We start from the raw sequence: 14,579 nt of genomic DNA, 5'->3' as shown, positions 1-14,579 counted from the left end.
GGACCTTGAGTTCTGGTTTTGTAGATGCCTTTAGACACAACAGAAAGACACAATTATATATTCTAGCCATGCAAATAAATGATCACAGGCCTACAGACTTCATACTCTAAGGGAATTTATCTTAAAAGAGTCTAGAGTATGGGCAAGTGATTATATATATACACAAACTACAACATGATCCTGTCTTGTTCCAAATCCCAATTTCTCACTGGCACTGCTAGGAGTAGACAAAATTTTAAAACATCCGACTAGCATTCTCTGTGACAATAACATCTTCTATTTATTGGGCCCTTACTAAGTACTAAGTTAAGTGTTACTAAGCATAATGCTAAGTGTGTCCCTGCATTATCTAACTGAATCCTTATGACAACCTTTCAAGCTGGGCACTATCATCCCAATTTTTCAGAGGAGGTGACCAAAGCTCAGAGAGGTTAAGTCATTTGCCCAAGGTCACACAGCTAGCAAATGGTAGAGCCAGGATTTGAATCCCAGTCAAACTATACAGCCGGCACCCTCTCCCACTAGCCTTCTAGGGCAGAGGCTCCCATCCTGGAATGCTTATTAGAATCACCGAGGGAGCTTTTTTAAAATGCCCATGCTGCAGCCTCTCTGGCAGAGATCGTGGTTTAATTAGCCTGGGGTGGGGCTTGAATATCAATATCTTTTACGGCTCTCCCGGTGATTTAATGGGGAGAGCGCCCGTTCGGGGAAGCAGTGGGAGGGGCAGGATTGGGAAGAGGCCACAGTGTGTTTCAAACCTAAACTAGTTCATGTCTCTTACAGTTAAGGGCTTTATATAGCCCACACCTTCATACCTTTATGCCATAGTACATAAATGTGACGTTATATGTTACAGTAGGAACAATAGATAAATCCATAAATTAAACGTCTAGTAGTGACTAGAAGTCCGTTTCAAAAGCTATTTGTTAGTTTAGAAAAGCCGTACTGCTTTGATCAGGCACCGGCACATTAAAAGTGTTAGTCGCCTTCGGCTTTCTGTTGAGAAATGCATGTCTTATGGCCGTGACAATGCATTTCAATGCACTTGTGGTTAGTTATGACTCTAATTAAAGCAGAACCTCTTACTTAAAGCAATAAATATTTAGCCTCAGCAACCAAAATATAAACAGAACCATGATTCATAAATTTGCTTATTTGTTCTTCCCTGGCTACGGAAGTGAAGTGGCATTCCATGATGCATCGAGACAGGGGCAGACCGAGGAAATGTCACCGCTGCCTACGCCTAGGAATAGTGGTCTCTCTTGGAAAGGGCCCAGCTGCCCTGTGTCACTGAGTCAGAAAGGCAGTGCAGCAAACAAAAAGGTTCACAGATTCTCCGTACAGTAGAATGCCCAGGAGAGAACTTATTTAAAATTTGGATTCCTGGGTTCTGTCCCCAGAAATTCCAATTTAATAAGTCTGAGGTGGGGCTGTGATTCTAGGTGATTTTGATGCCAGTGGTCCGAGCACCAGAGCTTGAGAGGTATGAGCAGGGTAATTGGAAGGTCGCAGATCTGAGCTCTAACTCCAGTGCCACCCCGCCCAGCTGTGCGGCCTCAGGCAGAATTCTTAACGTCCCTCAGTCTCAATCATCTCAGCCAAGACGGGGAAAATGACTGTACAGTCGACCCTTGAACAAGGCAGGGGTTAAGGGCACTGACCACCCCCATGCAGTCAAAAATTTGAGTATAACCGGGCATGGTAGTTCATGTCTGTAATCACAGCACTCTGGGAGGCCTAGGCCAGGGGGCAGGGTGGGGATCTCTTGAGGCCAGAAGTTCGAGACCAGCCTGGGCAACATATCAAGACCTTGTCTTTACAAAAATTTTTTTAAAATTTAAAAAAAGTTGGAGTATAGCCGGACACAGTGGTTTGTGCCTATAATCCCAGCCACTCAGGAGGCTGAGATGGGAGGATAGCTTGAGCCCAGGAGTTCAAGACCAGCATGGGCAACATAGACACTGTCTCTGAAAAATTTTTTATAAAAATTAGCTTGGCATAGTGGCTTAAACCTGCAATCCCAGCTACTTGGGAGGCTGAGGTGGAAGGATCGCTTGAGCCCAGGAGTTCAAGGATGCAGTGAGCTATGATCACATCACTGAACTCCAGCCTGGGCAACAGAGCAAGACCCCATCTCTAAAAAAATTCAAGTATAACTTTTGACTCCCCAGAAATTTAACTACTAATAGCCTAATAGCCTAATGTTGGCTGGAAGCCTTACCAATAACACAAACAGTTGATTAAGACATATCTTGTATGTTACATATATTACATACTACATTCTTACAATAAAGTAAGCTAGGGAGAAGAAAATGTTACTAAGGAAATCCTAAGGAAGAAAAAATATATTTACTACTCATTAAGTGGAAGCGGATGATTGTAAAGGCCTTCATCCTCATCATCTTCATATTGAGTAGGCTGAGGAGGAGGAGGAAGAAGAGGGGTTGGTCTTGCTGTCTCAGGGGTAGCAGAGGCAGAAAAAAATCCTCATAGAAGTGGACCCATGAAGTTCAAATCTGTGTTGTTCAAGGGTCAACTGCACTTATAATGTTGTGGGCACAGTTACAGAGAATAATGTATGTAAAGTTCTAAGCAAGGCACTTTGGCATGAAGTGCCACCACATTACCTATAGGTAGAAAACAGCAGAGGTCACACCCTGACTGCTCTTTTGGAGTGTGTAGTATTTTTCTTTTCACTAATTTTGAACGTCATTAGACAGCGCCCTGTCTCCAGTTTATTGCATCCCAACACTGCCCACAACTGTCGGAAGTGAACATTTGTTCCTTTATGTCACCTGCCTGGCCCACTTTGGCACTAGCATTTGCGAGGGGGTAGAACACCCGCTCTGAGGAGTAGCATTCTATAACCTTCCAGAGAAGCAGGCTTCGTTTCTAAATATGAAAACGTGTCCCTGCCAAGGATGCCCGTAGCAGACTCGTTTTCTAGAAACACAGGGAGGCCAGGCCTCTGTTCGGACACAGACGCCGGCTGGCCCGGGGTGGCCCTGAGTGTGGGCATGGGGACATTCCACCAAGCCCGGTGGCCAAAGGCCCAGGAGGAGACATAATCCGACTTCTGCCAGGTCCCCACCAGCAGGCCCTGCCCCAGCCAGGGCCAACGGCCAATGTCCCTTGTCCATTGCTCTGTCACCCTGCAGCACCTCTGACCTTTCCCGGCCCCGCCCCCTGCCCCCACCTGGACACACAGGCGGCTTCCCAGCGGGAAAGGTTATGCAACAACCCGATAGCATCGAATTACAAACAGCCAAGGTCTCCTAGAAGCCAGGATGCCAAATGCAACAGAATGTTTCCTCATCACCAAGGGGGAGGAAGGAACAGTTCTGCTCTTCAAATAAAACAAGGAAAGATTTTCCAGACAGAGGAGCAGTCAGTGAGGGGAAAAACAAGGTGTCGGTTCTGTCCCGGGGAGGAAATGGGTCTGGAGTGGAGAGGGAGGGGCGGCTGGGAGCCAGTCCCAGGCAGCAGGGTGTGCGGCTCCTGCCCTTTCCTAGGCCCTGCCCCCGCCCCCCCACCGCCAGTTCCGCCTCTCCTCGTCCCTGCAGGGCACAAGCCAAGTGGAGCATCCTCACTCCGCACGCACGGGGTGAAAAGATGACTCCAGGAGACGCTGCCTCATCCCATCAGCTGAGCTGGGCGGCTTGGCCAGGAAAGGAAAGGGAAGACAAGGAGGGGGGCCTAGAGGCCCTGAGAACAGGGGGAGACAGCGCGTGGCCTGACGCAGCCGGCTGGCTTCGGGGAGAAAGTTGCAGGGCTCCGGTACTGTTTGTCCTACTCGGTTGCGAAAACATTGCCTGTCTTCTCTCTTTCATCTGCTCTCCAGCCTGGCCCCCTTACAGCGGGATGTGCAGACATCCCACTGACAAGGAACTGGGTGAGGAGGAGCAGGTGGTCCAGAGGGACCCCAGTGCCCTTGACCCACGGGGCCTGCCCTCTGCCCAGCTACACGCAGGGCTCTGCCTGGCTTCCCAGAGCGTCCAGCAGCATCCCAGGCAGAGGGGAAGAAGGAGGCTGTGAACAGTCGACAGGAAGCTGGTTTGGAGAATGAGGATGTGGAAGTGTTTGCCCCTGGGTCACGGCCCTTCAGGCAAAGTTCGCTTTCAGATTCCTGAGAAAAGAAGAGAAAGGCACCCCGCCCGCCCGGGCCCGCCAGCCATCAGGTGCTGTGCCCCACGGATCCCACATGAAGCCACAGCGTTAGTGGGAAAGGTCTTGCCCCAAAACAGGGTTATCTTGAGGTGACGAAACCCAGCTTCACAGCAGAGCTTCCCCAGACAGGGGCCCAGAGCACTTTTAAAGTTACCCACGTGTTATTTAAGTTGCCCAGTACTTTACAGGAGAATCTTTTCCAGGGCGTTCTCTGATCCCCTTCCAATTCCTCTCTCGGTGGGGTCCAGCCAGGTTGTTCTGGCCAGGAGGGAAGAAACCAAGTCTACCGGGCTTATTCTAACAGTGAAAGCCAAGTGCAAGGCTGGGCGATTCCCGGGCAATATCCGAGCTTGGAGATGGGTCCACGACCCCACAGGACAGAAGGGGACACTGAGCCCCGGAGCCGACTACATGTCTGAGTCAAGATTCAAGCCCAGCAGGGGCCTCCCAAGCCATGAGCTCTTTCCATCTCTCCATTCTGCCTCCCACAGACTCAGACAGACTCAGACTGTCACCGGCACCAGGGCTAAAGACATTTTCCTTGACAATTACGAGGTTCAAAGAAGCAAGACAGGATTTTCCAGACGGCTGAGCAGCCAGTCGGGTAGAACAAGGTGTGAGTAACCGCATTCACGTGGGCTGAGGAATGAGCCAGCGGTGGCCAGAGGATGCGGCCCCCTCGACCGCTGGCTGGCCCCGCGGGGCCCCCCACCCTCCTCGCCTCAGTCTCCTTATTTGGCCAGCAAGGTGGTTGGAATAAAGACCGCTGAGGTCTCTTCCAGCTCTGGCATTCTATGAATGTGGGGATATTCCTGGAAATTTTGTATCACTGGCTTTTCTCATTTGTAATTTTTGGCTCAGTGGAAATGAGTCTCGTACTTCCTCCCCGCCCTGTTCTCAGCCCCACTGATGTTAGAGGATGTTTGAAAATTGATGAATGTGCTGGAGGAGGGAGGTGAGAGTGGGAAATGGGGAGCAACTGTTTAAAGGATATGGGGTTATATGAAATGAAATAAAATACATTTTCATATAAGTACCGCGCGCTAACCGATTGCGCCACTGGAGCATGCAAAATACATTTTCAAAAAAGCTGGGTGCAGGCTGGGCATGGTGGCTCACACCTGCAATCCTAGCACTCTGGGAGGCCAGGGCAGGAGGACTGCTTGAGGCCAGGAGTTTGAGACCAGCCTAGGCAACATAGAGACCCCATTTTTAGCCAATTAATTAATTAAAGGGTATGGGGTTTTGGGGGCGAGATTATGAAAGTGCTTTAAAACTAGACAGAAGTGGTTGTCACAACACTGTGAATGTGCTAAATGCTACTGAACTGTACAATTTAAAATGATTAATTTTATATGATGTAAATTTCACCTCATAATGTCAGTCCCACTCTTAAAATCCTTCCATGATTACTTATTTCTTTAGAACTAAGGCCAAAATTCATCGCCTGAAAGAAAAGACCTTCTCTATTCTACTTGGCCCCATCTCTATTCTACTTGACTGCCACAAGTTCTGGACACACAGACATGAGAGCAGCTCCAGGGAGCAGCTCCTACGCTCTGGTCTTCCCACCCCTGCCAGGCTGCCACCCTTGCTTGGAACCTCTTCCCTGCAAATCCCTGGCTGTCTCCTCCTCATTCTTCAAAACCCAAACCGCCCAGGGGAGCCTACTGGCACTGTCCAATACAGTAGCCACTAGCCACATGTGGCTACTGAGCCCTTGAAGTATGGCTAGAGTAACCAAGGAATTGAACTTTAGTTGAATTTTAATTTTAATTTAATTAGCCATGGGTGGCTAATGCCCAGCATATCAGACAGTGTAACTCTAAACAGGTGATTCTCAAATTTTAAAGCTGCTTCAACATCCCCTGAAAGGACTTGTTAACACACAGATTGGGCCAGGCACGGTGGCTCACACCTGTAATCTCAGCACTTTGGGAGGCCGAGTCCAGGGAATCATTTGAGGCCAAGAATTTAAGACCAGCTCAGGTAACATAGTGAACTCCATCTCTACAAAAAATAAGAAAAATTAGCCCGGCCTGGTGGTGAATACCTGTAGTCCCAGCCACTTGGGAGGCTGAGGCAGGAGGATCACTTAAGCCCAGGAGTTTGAAGCTACAGTGAGCTATGATCGCACCACTGTGCTCAGCCTTAGCAACAGAGCAAGACCCTGTCTCTTGAAAAACAATAAAACCACCACAGATTGCTGGGATCCATCCCCAAAATTTCATTTTTTTTTTTTTTTTGAGACAGAGTCTCACTCTGTTGCCCAGGCTAGAGTGCTGTGGCATCAGCCTAGCTCACAGCAACCTCAAACTCCTGGGCTCAAGCGATCCTCCTGCCTCAGCCTCCCGAGTAGCTGGGACTACAGGCATGCACCACCATGCCCGGCTAATTTTTTCTATATATTTTTAGTTGTCCAGCTAATTCCTTTCTGTTTTTTCAGTAGAGACAGGGTCTAGCTCTTGCTCAGGCTGGTCTCGAATTCCTGAGCTCAAACGATCCACCCACCTCAGCCTCCCAAGTGCTAGGATTACAGGTGTGAGCCACTGCGCCCTGCCTATCCCCAAAATTTCTGATTCAGTAGGTCTGAGGTGAGGTCCCAGAATTTGCATTGCCAACAAGTTCTCAGGTGGTGTCGGTCCAGGGACCATATTTTGATAAGCACTAGTCTAGAGTTGAAAGTTCTAGACTCGGGTGATTCTGGACTCACCTGGTCTAGATGTAGATGTTCTAGACTGGTGATCCCTGGACCAGCCACATTAGCATCACCTAATTAGCATCTTAGAAATACAAAATCGCCATTATCATCCAGACCGTTTGGGTTAGAACTGCATTTTGGCAGAGTCCCCAGGGAACTGTCTGTACATTAAAATCTGAGAAACACTATTCCAAAGTGTCATTCCTTGGGCTTGGGGGCTTTGTTGATTTTTGTGTCCCTGCACTGAGCATAATTCCTGGCACACACTAGATGCTCAACAAATGCTTGTAGAAGGAAGGAAGGAAAGAAGAGATGGAGGTTGCTCAGAGTAAACATATTTCTCACCAGGCAAAGTTCTTCTCTCAGGGAACAGGGCCCCAGTACATGCCCTTAAACCTGACCCACTATTTCAAACCTATCTCATGAGACAGATAAGGCAGGTCCTCAGATAGGAGACCGGCAGGTCAGCTTCCTAGGGAACCGACAGCTCCCAGGGGAGAGCCCACTACCTTATGGATCTTCACCTCCACATCCATGGTCTCTACGCCTTCTGGACCACTACCCTTGAGGGTTCTGATTCTAGGCTCTTCCAGGCTTTCTGATTGAACATTGAAGATGACATCCTGGCCAAAGGGTATCCCAGGTACAGGGAGGAGGAATTAATTAATACAACAAACTCTTCGCAGCATATGCCGTATTTCTCTAGGTTCTTGTTGCTTGCAGGCATCAGACACATCTCTGTCTACCTCCAGTCCTCCCTAGTGCCTTCTGACCCAGCTCTCTCCAGGAATCAGAACAATATCACAGTGTTCTTGAACTTGGGAGAACCAAAGAGATCAATGGAGAGCAAAAGAGAAACACCAGTAGCCCCATACTCCAAGAGACAAAGCAGTGAGCAGGTTAGGGGGAAGTGGTACTCCTCCTCCTGACCCGTGGCTCAAATTTGCAGGCATAAGACATGGCCACAGTCCGGCAGCCACTTGCTCCTCACGTTCTCAAGATATCTGATCCAAGGGACACCAGGTTAAACTTGAAAAACAGATTTCTGATATTTTTGATAACTGATAACAGATTGCTTTCAAGATTTTTCTGAGAATACATGTGCTTATTTTTATATAATAAAATCTTGTTTTACATTATTGTTTTGCAACCTGCTTTATTCACTGAAAAATATTTCATATAGATGTTTCCAAGTCAATAAATATACATCATTTTAGGATTCTGTGGTATTCCTTGAAATGGATATATCATATTTCCTTTTTTTAAATTTTTTATTTTGTTTTTACAGAATATTATAGGGGTACAAATGTTTTGGTTACATAAATTGCTTTTGTACCATTTGTTTCAAAGTTATAAGTGTGCCCTTCACTAAGATGGCACTGTACCCATTAGGTATGAATTTACCCATTCCCTCCTCCCACCTCCTACCTGCTTGATTTCTGATGAATGTTATTTCCATATGTACATGTGTTAATTGATTAGTTTAAATTTAATGGTGAGTAGATGTGGTGTTTGTTTTTCCATTCTTGTGATACTTCACTTAGAATAGTCTCCAGTTCCATCCAAGTGAATACAACGGGTATTAGTTCACCATTTTTTATGGCTGAGTAGTACTCCGTGGTATACATATACCACATTTTATTAATCCATTCATGTATTCATGGGCACTTGGGTTGTTTCCACATCTTTACAATTATGAATTGTGCTGCTATAAACATTTGAATGCAGGTGTCTTTTTTATAGAATGTCTTTTTTACCTTTGGATAAATATCCAGGAGTGGGATTGCTGTATCACATGGTAGTTCTACTTTGAGTTCATTGGGGTATCTCCATACTGCTTTAACATAGAGGTTGTATTAGTTTGCAGTTGCACCAACAGTGTATTAATGTTCCTCTCTCTCCACATCCATGCCAGCATTTGTTGTTTTGAAACTTTTTGATAAAAGCCATTCTCACTGGAGTTAAGTGATATCCCATTGTGGTTTTGATATGTGTTTCCCTGATGATTAGAGATGCTGAACATTTTTTCATGTTTGTTGGCCATTAGTCTATCTTCTCTTGAAAAGTTTCTGTTCATGTCTCTTGCCCACTTTTTAATGGAGTTGTTTGAATTTTTTCTTGCTGATTTGCTTGAGTTGTTTATAGATTCTAGTTATTAGCCCTATATCAGATGTATAGCATGCAAATATTTTCTCACATTCTGTAGGTTGTCTATTTACTCTAATGATTGTTTCCTTGGCTGTGCAGAAGCTTTTTAATTTGATCAGGTCCCATTTATTTATTTTTGTTGTTGCTGTATTTGCCTTTGGGGTCTTAGTCATAAATTCTTTGCCTAGGCCAATATCTAGAAGAGTTTTTCCTATGTTTTCTTCTAGAATTCCTATGGTTTCATGCCTTAAATTTAAGACTGTCATCCATCTTGAATTAATTTTTTGTGAGTGGTGAAAGATCTGGATCCTGTTTCAGTCTTCTACATGTGGCTATCCAATTTTCCCAGCACCATTTATTGAACAGAGATTCTTTTCCCCAGTGTATGTTTTTGTGTGCTTTGTCAAAGATGAGATGGCAATGTGAGGATGGTTTTATATCTGGATTCTCTGTTCTGATCAATTGTTCTATGTCTCTATTCTTGTGCCAGTATCATGCTGTTTTGGTTATTGTAGTCTTGTAGTATAACTTGAAGTCTGGTAAATTGATGCCTCCTGATTTGTTCTTTTTGCTTAAAGTTGCTTTGGGTATATGGAGTCTTCTCTGGTTCCATACAAAGCATAGAATTATTCTTTCTAGATCTGCAAAAAATGACATTGGTATTTTAGTAGGGAGTGCATTGAATCTGTAGATCACTTTGGGTAGCATGGACATTTTAGCAATGCTGATTTTACCGATCCATGAGCATGGTATGTTTTTCCATATGTTTATGTCCTCTGCTAATTCATTCCTCAGTGTTTCATAGTTCTCCCTGTAGAGGTCTTTCACCTCCTTAGTTAAATATATTCCTGGATATTTTATTTTCTCTGTTGTTATTGTGAAAGGTATTGAGCCTCAGATTTGGTTCTCAGCTTGACTGTTGTTGGCATATATGAATGCTACTGATTTCCTTACATTGATTTTGTAACCTAAGACTTTGCTGAATTTATTTATCAGTTCCAGTAGTCTCTTGGCAGAATCTTTGTGGTTTTCTAGACATAAGATCATATTGTGGCCGGGCGCAGTGGCTCACGCCTGTAATCCTAGCACTCTGGGAAGCCAAGGCAGGCAGATCGTTTCAGCTCAGGAGTTCGAAACCAGCCTGAGCAAGAGTGAGACCCCGTCTCTAATAAAAATAGAAAGAAATTAGCTGGACAACTAAAAATATACGTAGAAAAAAATTAGCCAGGCATGGTGGCGCATGCCTGTAGCCCCAGCTACTCGGGAGGCTGAGGCAGAAGGATTGCTTGAGCCCAGGAGTTTGAGGTTGTTGTGAGCTACACAGATGCTATGGCACTCTAGCCTGGGCAACAGAGTCAGACTCTGTCTCAAAAAAAAAAAAAAAAGAAAGAAAGAAATATAAGAAAAAAAAAGAGTAAAGATCATATCATCAGTAAAGAGCAATAGTTTGACCTCTTTTATCCCCATTTGAATACCCTTAATTTCCTTCTCTTGCCTGATTGCTCTGGCTAGGACTTCCAGCACTGTTGAATAGAAGTGGTGATAGTGGGCAACCTTGTCTGGTTCCAGTTCTAAGCGGGAATGCTTTCAATTTTTCCCTGTTCAGTATAATGTTGGCTGTGGGTTTGTCATATATGGCTTTTATAATTTTGAGGTAAGTCCCATCTATGTCAATTTTGTTAAGCATTCTTATCATAAAAGGGTGTTGAATTTTGTCAAATGCTTTTTCTATGTCTATTGAGAGGATTATATGGTCTTTGTTTTTACTTCTATTTATATGGTGAATTACATTTATAGATTTGTGTATGTTGAACTATCCATGTATGTCTGGGATGAAGCCCACTTGGTCATGATGGATTATATTTTTGATGAGCAGCTGAATTCAGTTTGGGCTCTGATCTTTAGCTTTTGGGGTTTTTTATACTGGTGGGCATCTATTATGCTGATCCATGTATAGTGCAAGTCTGAGTACTTTCTCCAGGACAGGCCTGGATTTGTCAGAGTCCCTCAGTGTTTGGTTATCTTGAAAAGTCTCACTTTCTCCATCAAATGTGAAACTTACTTTTGTAGGATACCAAATTCTAGGCTGGCAGTTGTTTTGTTTTAAGAAAATTGAAGATGGGGGCCCACTCCCTTTTGCCTTGTAAGGTTTCCGCTGAGAAGTCTGCTATTACCCTGATGGGTTTTCTCTTGCAGGTCACTTGTTGCTTACATCCAGCTACTTGTAAAATTTTCTCTTTCACTTAGACTTTGGCCAGGTTGAATACTACGTGTCTTGGAAATGTTCTATTTGCTACGAATCTTCCTGGAGTTCAATGATCATCTTGTATCTGCATGTCTGGATCACTGGCAATACTGGGGAAGTTTTCCACAATAATTCCCCCAAATAGATTTTCCATGCACTTTCTTCTCCCTCAGGGATACCTGTAATTCATGTTTGTTCACTTCGTGTAGTCCCAAATCTAAGTGATCGCTCTGCCCTTGTTGTTCTCTTCTCTGCCTCTTTAAATGATTGGGTTAGCTCAAGAGCCTTGTCTTCAAGCTCTGAGATTCTTTCTTCTCCTTGATTTAATCTGTTGCTGAAACTTTCTGCTGCATTTTGAAAATCCCTAAAAGATGCTTTCATTTCTTTAAGTTCTATTATATCCTTCCTAATTTTGTCAAGCTCTTTAATGACTTTTTCATTAATTTCCTGAAATATTTTTTGGGCTTCTTTTTGCTGGTTTTCAACTTTCTCTTCAATTCCATTCATCTTATTTGCCATCCATATTCTGAATTCCATTTCTGTCATTTCAACAATTTCCTTGTAGTTAGAGTTCACTGCTGTAGCTCCTTTGTGATCCCTTGAGGGTGTTGATCTATTTTGATCTTTCATATTGCCAAGGTTCTTTTGCTGGTTTCTTATCTGAACTCTCTTTTCTGAGTTCTGGGTTAATAGGTTTGCAGGACCTGTTCCTTGCTGGGAACTCTCCAGATAGTTGTAGGATATTCAAGCTGGGAGCTGGACAAAACTCTCTTTACTGAAGCTGGTGTTGTGGGGATTGCATTACTCAGGGTCTCCCTCAGAGGTAACTGCAGCAGCTGGATGAAGTTGTCATGGGTTCCCAGTTTGTGGGCGATCGGCTCAAAGCAGGTCACAGTATGCTGAAGGCTTGAGGCTGGGTGGTCCCTGGACTTTGGAGTAGCTCTTCCAGTCCTGGTTTGCTGGTGAAGGCTCTGGAGTGGGGTCTTGGGGTCCAGGTGCAGCACTGGAGACTTGGGGATGGTGTCTCAGGCCTGGTGAGATTTCTGGGGCACAGAGGTGGAGCCTCAGACTCTGGCGTGAGAGCCTCAGAGCTGGGACTAGGAAGGAGCTCTGAGCAGAACCTCTGAGCAAGGCCTGTGAGCCAAAAGTGGGGCTGTGCAGATGGTGGGTGATCTGACCTGGAGGGCAGGGTTGGGGCCAAGTAGGCAGGAGGCAATCAGGGCCCAGAGGGCAGACTTGGGATGAGCAAGCAGCTGGCTGCTCCTCAGGCACCAGGGTCCCGTTAATGCCAAGATAGGTGAGCTATTGTTGGCTCCAGCGGCCCAGGGACCGTAAGCCTCTCCACGCTCCTCTTGGAGCCTGCCAAAGCGGTGTCTGCAAGCCTCTCCATTTGGAGCATACTGTGCTTCTGCATAAGCGCCTCCGAGCTGGGACGGGGGTGGAGCCCCAAGGTGGAGCCCCAAGCAAAGCCTCTGAGGAGGGGCTCTGAGCCAGAAGCGGGGGCCATGTAGATGGCAGGCTGACCCGACCTGGAGGGCAGGGTCAGGGCCAGGCAGGCAGGAGGTGACTGGGGCCTGGAGGGCAGATTCAGGGCCAAGCACACTGCAGGCTGCTTCTTAGGTACAAGGGTCCCATGGATGCCAGGTCAGACGTGCAGAGGTCGCAGCTCTCCACGCCCCACCCGGAACTCGCCAAAGCAGTCACCCAGCAGCTCTCAGCTCAGGGCCTGCTGCCCTCTGGTCAATTCCCACGCCCAGGTCCCACTGTGCTCTAGCAGCCAAGCGCCTGGCTTTAAGTTGCAGGGTATACAGCTCGGGGAAGCCACAAGTCAGTCCACTCCCTCCCCAGCCTGGTGTAGACCTGGTGTGGTACACCTGAGAGTACAGGATGGCTTTAGCTATTGCACAATCCCCACAGCGCCTGTTGTCTAGCTGGCTCTGCACAACTCCAGACATGTCCCTGTCTGAGCAGGTAGGAGGTCTGTGGGGGTGGTGGGTGCCGTCTTGCAGTTCAGTCCACACTGCGCCCACAGGGTGAGCTCGGGGCTCCCGTGCTCTATTCTATTATTCTCCTTGCACTCTCTAATCTTGCTACATGGATCACCCCGTCACCTTTTCTTCCAAGCTGAGTGTCCCGCATTGCTTCTCTGTGAATTCACAATGCCACTTGGTATGTAGGCAGTTGCCTGCACCTCTCACTTCGTTCCTTGGGATCAGCGAGCTGGCAGGCGGCCTCCAGTCCGCCATTCCCCCCACGCCCGCCATGTACCGTATTCTGTTAAGCTCTCCTTTCCTGCTAGACACTTAGGTTATATCCAACTATTAAAAAAACCCTACTGCAATGAGCATTCTTTTATATACATCATTGTGCACTTAGCTAATTATTTCCTTAAGACAAATTCTTACAGGAGGAATTGATGCATCAAAAGGCATACATATTTTTCAAGCCTTTGTTCCATATGTCAAATTGTCCCCAGCACGGCTGTTCTCTCAGAAAGTAGGTCCTTGTGGGGAAGCTTTCCCAGAGCAGATGGGAGCTAAGCTGGAAGCCGAAGGATGTTTAAATAGAGACGGAGGCAGCTGTGAGAGGCAGTATGGTGTAGCGGGGAGAGCACTAACTTTAACTTCAGTGGCAAACCTGGCTCCATCCTCACAAACTGTGTGACCTTGGGCAAGTTTCTGAACCTCTCTGAACCTCTCTCTCTCTCTTCACCTTTAAGTGGAGCTAATACTACCCACCTATCACTAATGTAAGGTTTAGAGACAATGCATATGGAAACCTTGCATTGTTGTGCACTAAATATTTCTTCGATGGATGAAATGAATTAATGGTTGGGTGGATGGAGGAATCTTTCAAAAAGAAAAGAAAAGAAAGGAAAGATGAAGAGCAAGGGAGCAGGATACTTGCTGGAAGGACGGGCTTGTTGGGAGAGGGATGGTTGCTTTAGGGGAGTCCTAGGAGAAAAGGCAAGAAAACGACGGTCCAGGCAGGCTAGGCAGACACTTTCCACCACAGACACTGGTGGCCGGTGGGCAACCGTGTCCCTGTTTCACAATGATGCCCCCGAGGTCCAGGTGTCCGCTGGCCCTCCCAGAGGCAGATCTACCCACCCCAGCTGAGCCCCCTACCTTCACGAGTTTGCCAGGATCCAGTGAAGGGACCCACACTGCCTGCCAGCTCACACTTCTGAGCCCAAGGACCATTGTCTCCTAGAAACCAAAACAGCGTAACAGGTCAACACTAGACAGAAAAAGGGCTTGTAGAAACAACTATGATCCCACCCTTGCAGAACTACCCTTGATAGGGGGCCTGTCTCTA

The 14,579-nt window shown here is 46.4% G+C and overlaps 1 protein-coding gene across 5 annotated transcripts in view; it reads right to left on the bottom strand.

Moving 5' to 3' along the window:
- ARSG (arylsulfatase G) overlaps positions 1-14,579 on the bottom strand; it is a 115,996-nt gene that overhangs the window by 22,566 nt on the left and 78,851 nt on the right. For all 5 annotated transcript variants that reach the window (XR_006739435.1, XR_006739436.1, XM_045569510.1 and 2 more), the window contains exon 8: positions 14,390-14,470. Coding sequence is in view for 3 of the 5 variants with exons in the window: in XM_045569510.1 (XP_045425466.1) it covers positions 14,390-14,470 (81 nt within the window). In the remaining 2 variants the exon portion in view is untranslated. The remainder of the gene's footprint in view (positions 1-14,389; positions 14,471-14,579) is intronic.

Source organism: Lemur catta, chromosome 15, assembly GCF_020740605.2.
Source record: "Lemur catta isolate mLemCat1 chromosome 15, mLemCat1.pri, whole genome shotgun sequence".
Taxonomy (NCBI): Eukaryota; Metazoa; Chordata; class Mammalia; order Primates; family Lemuridae; genus Lemur; species Lemur catta.
This window is presented reverse-complemented; position numbering and strand designations above follow the sequence as displayed.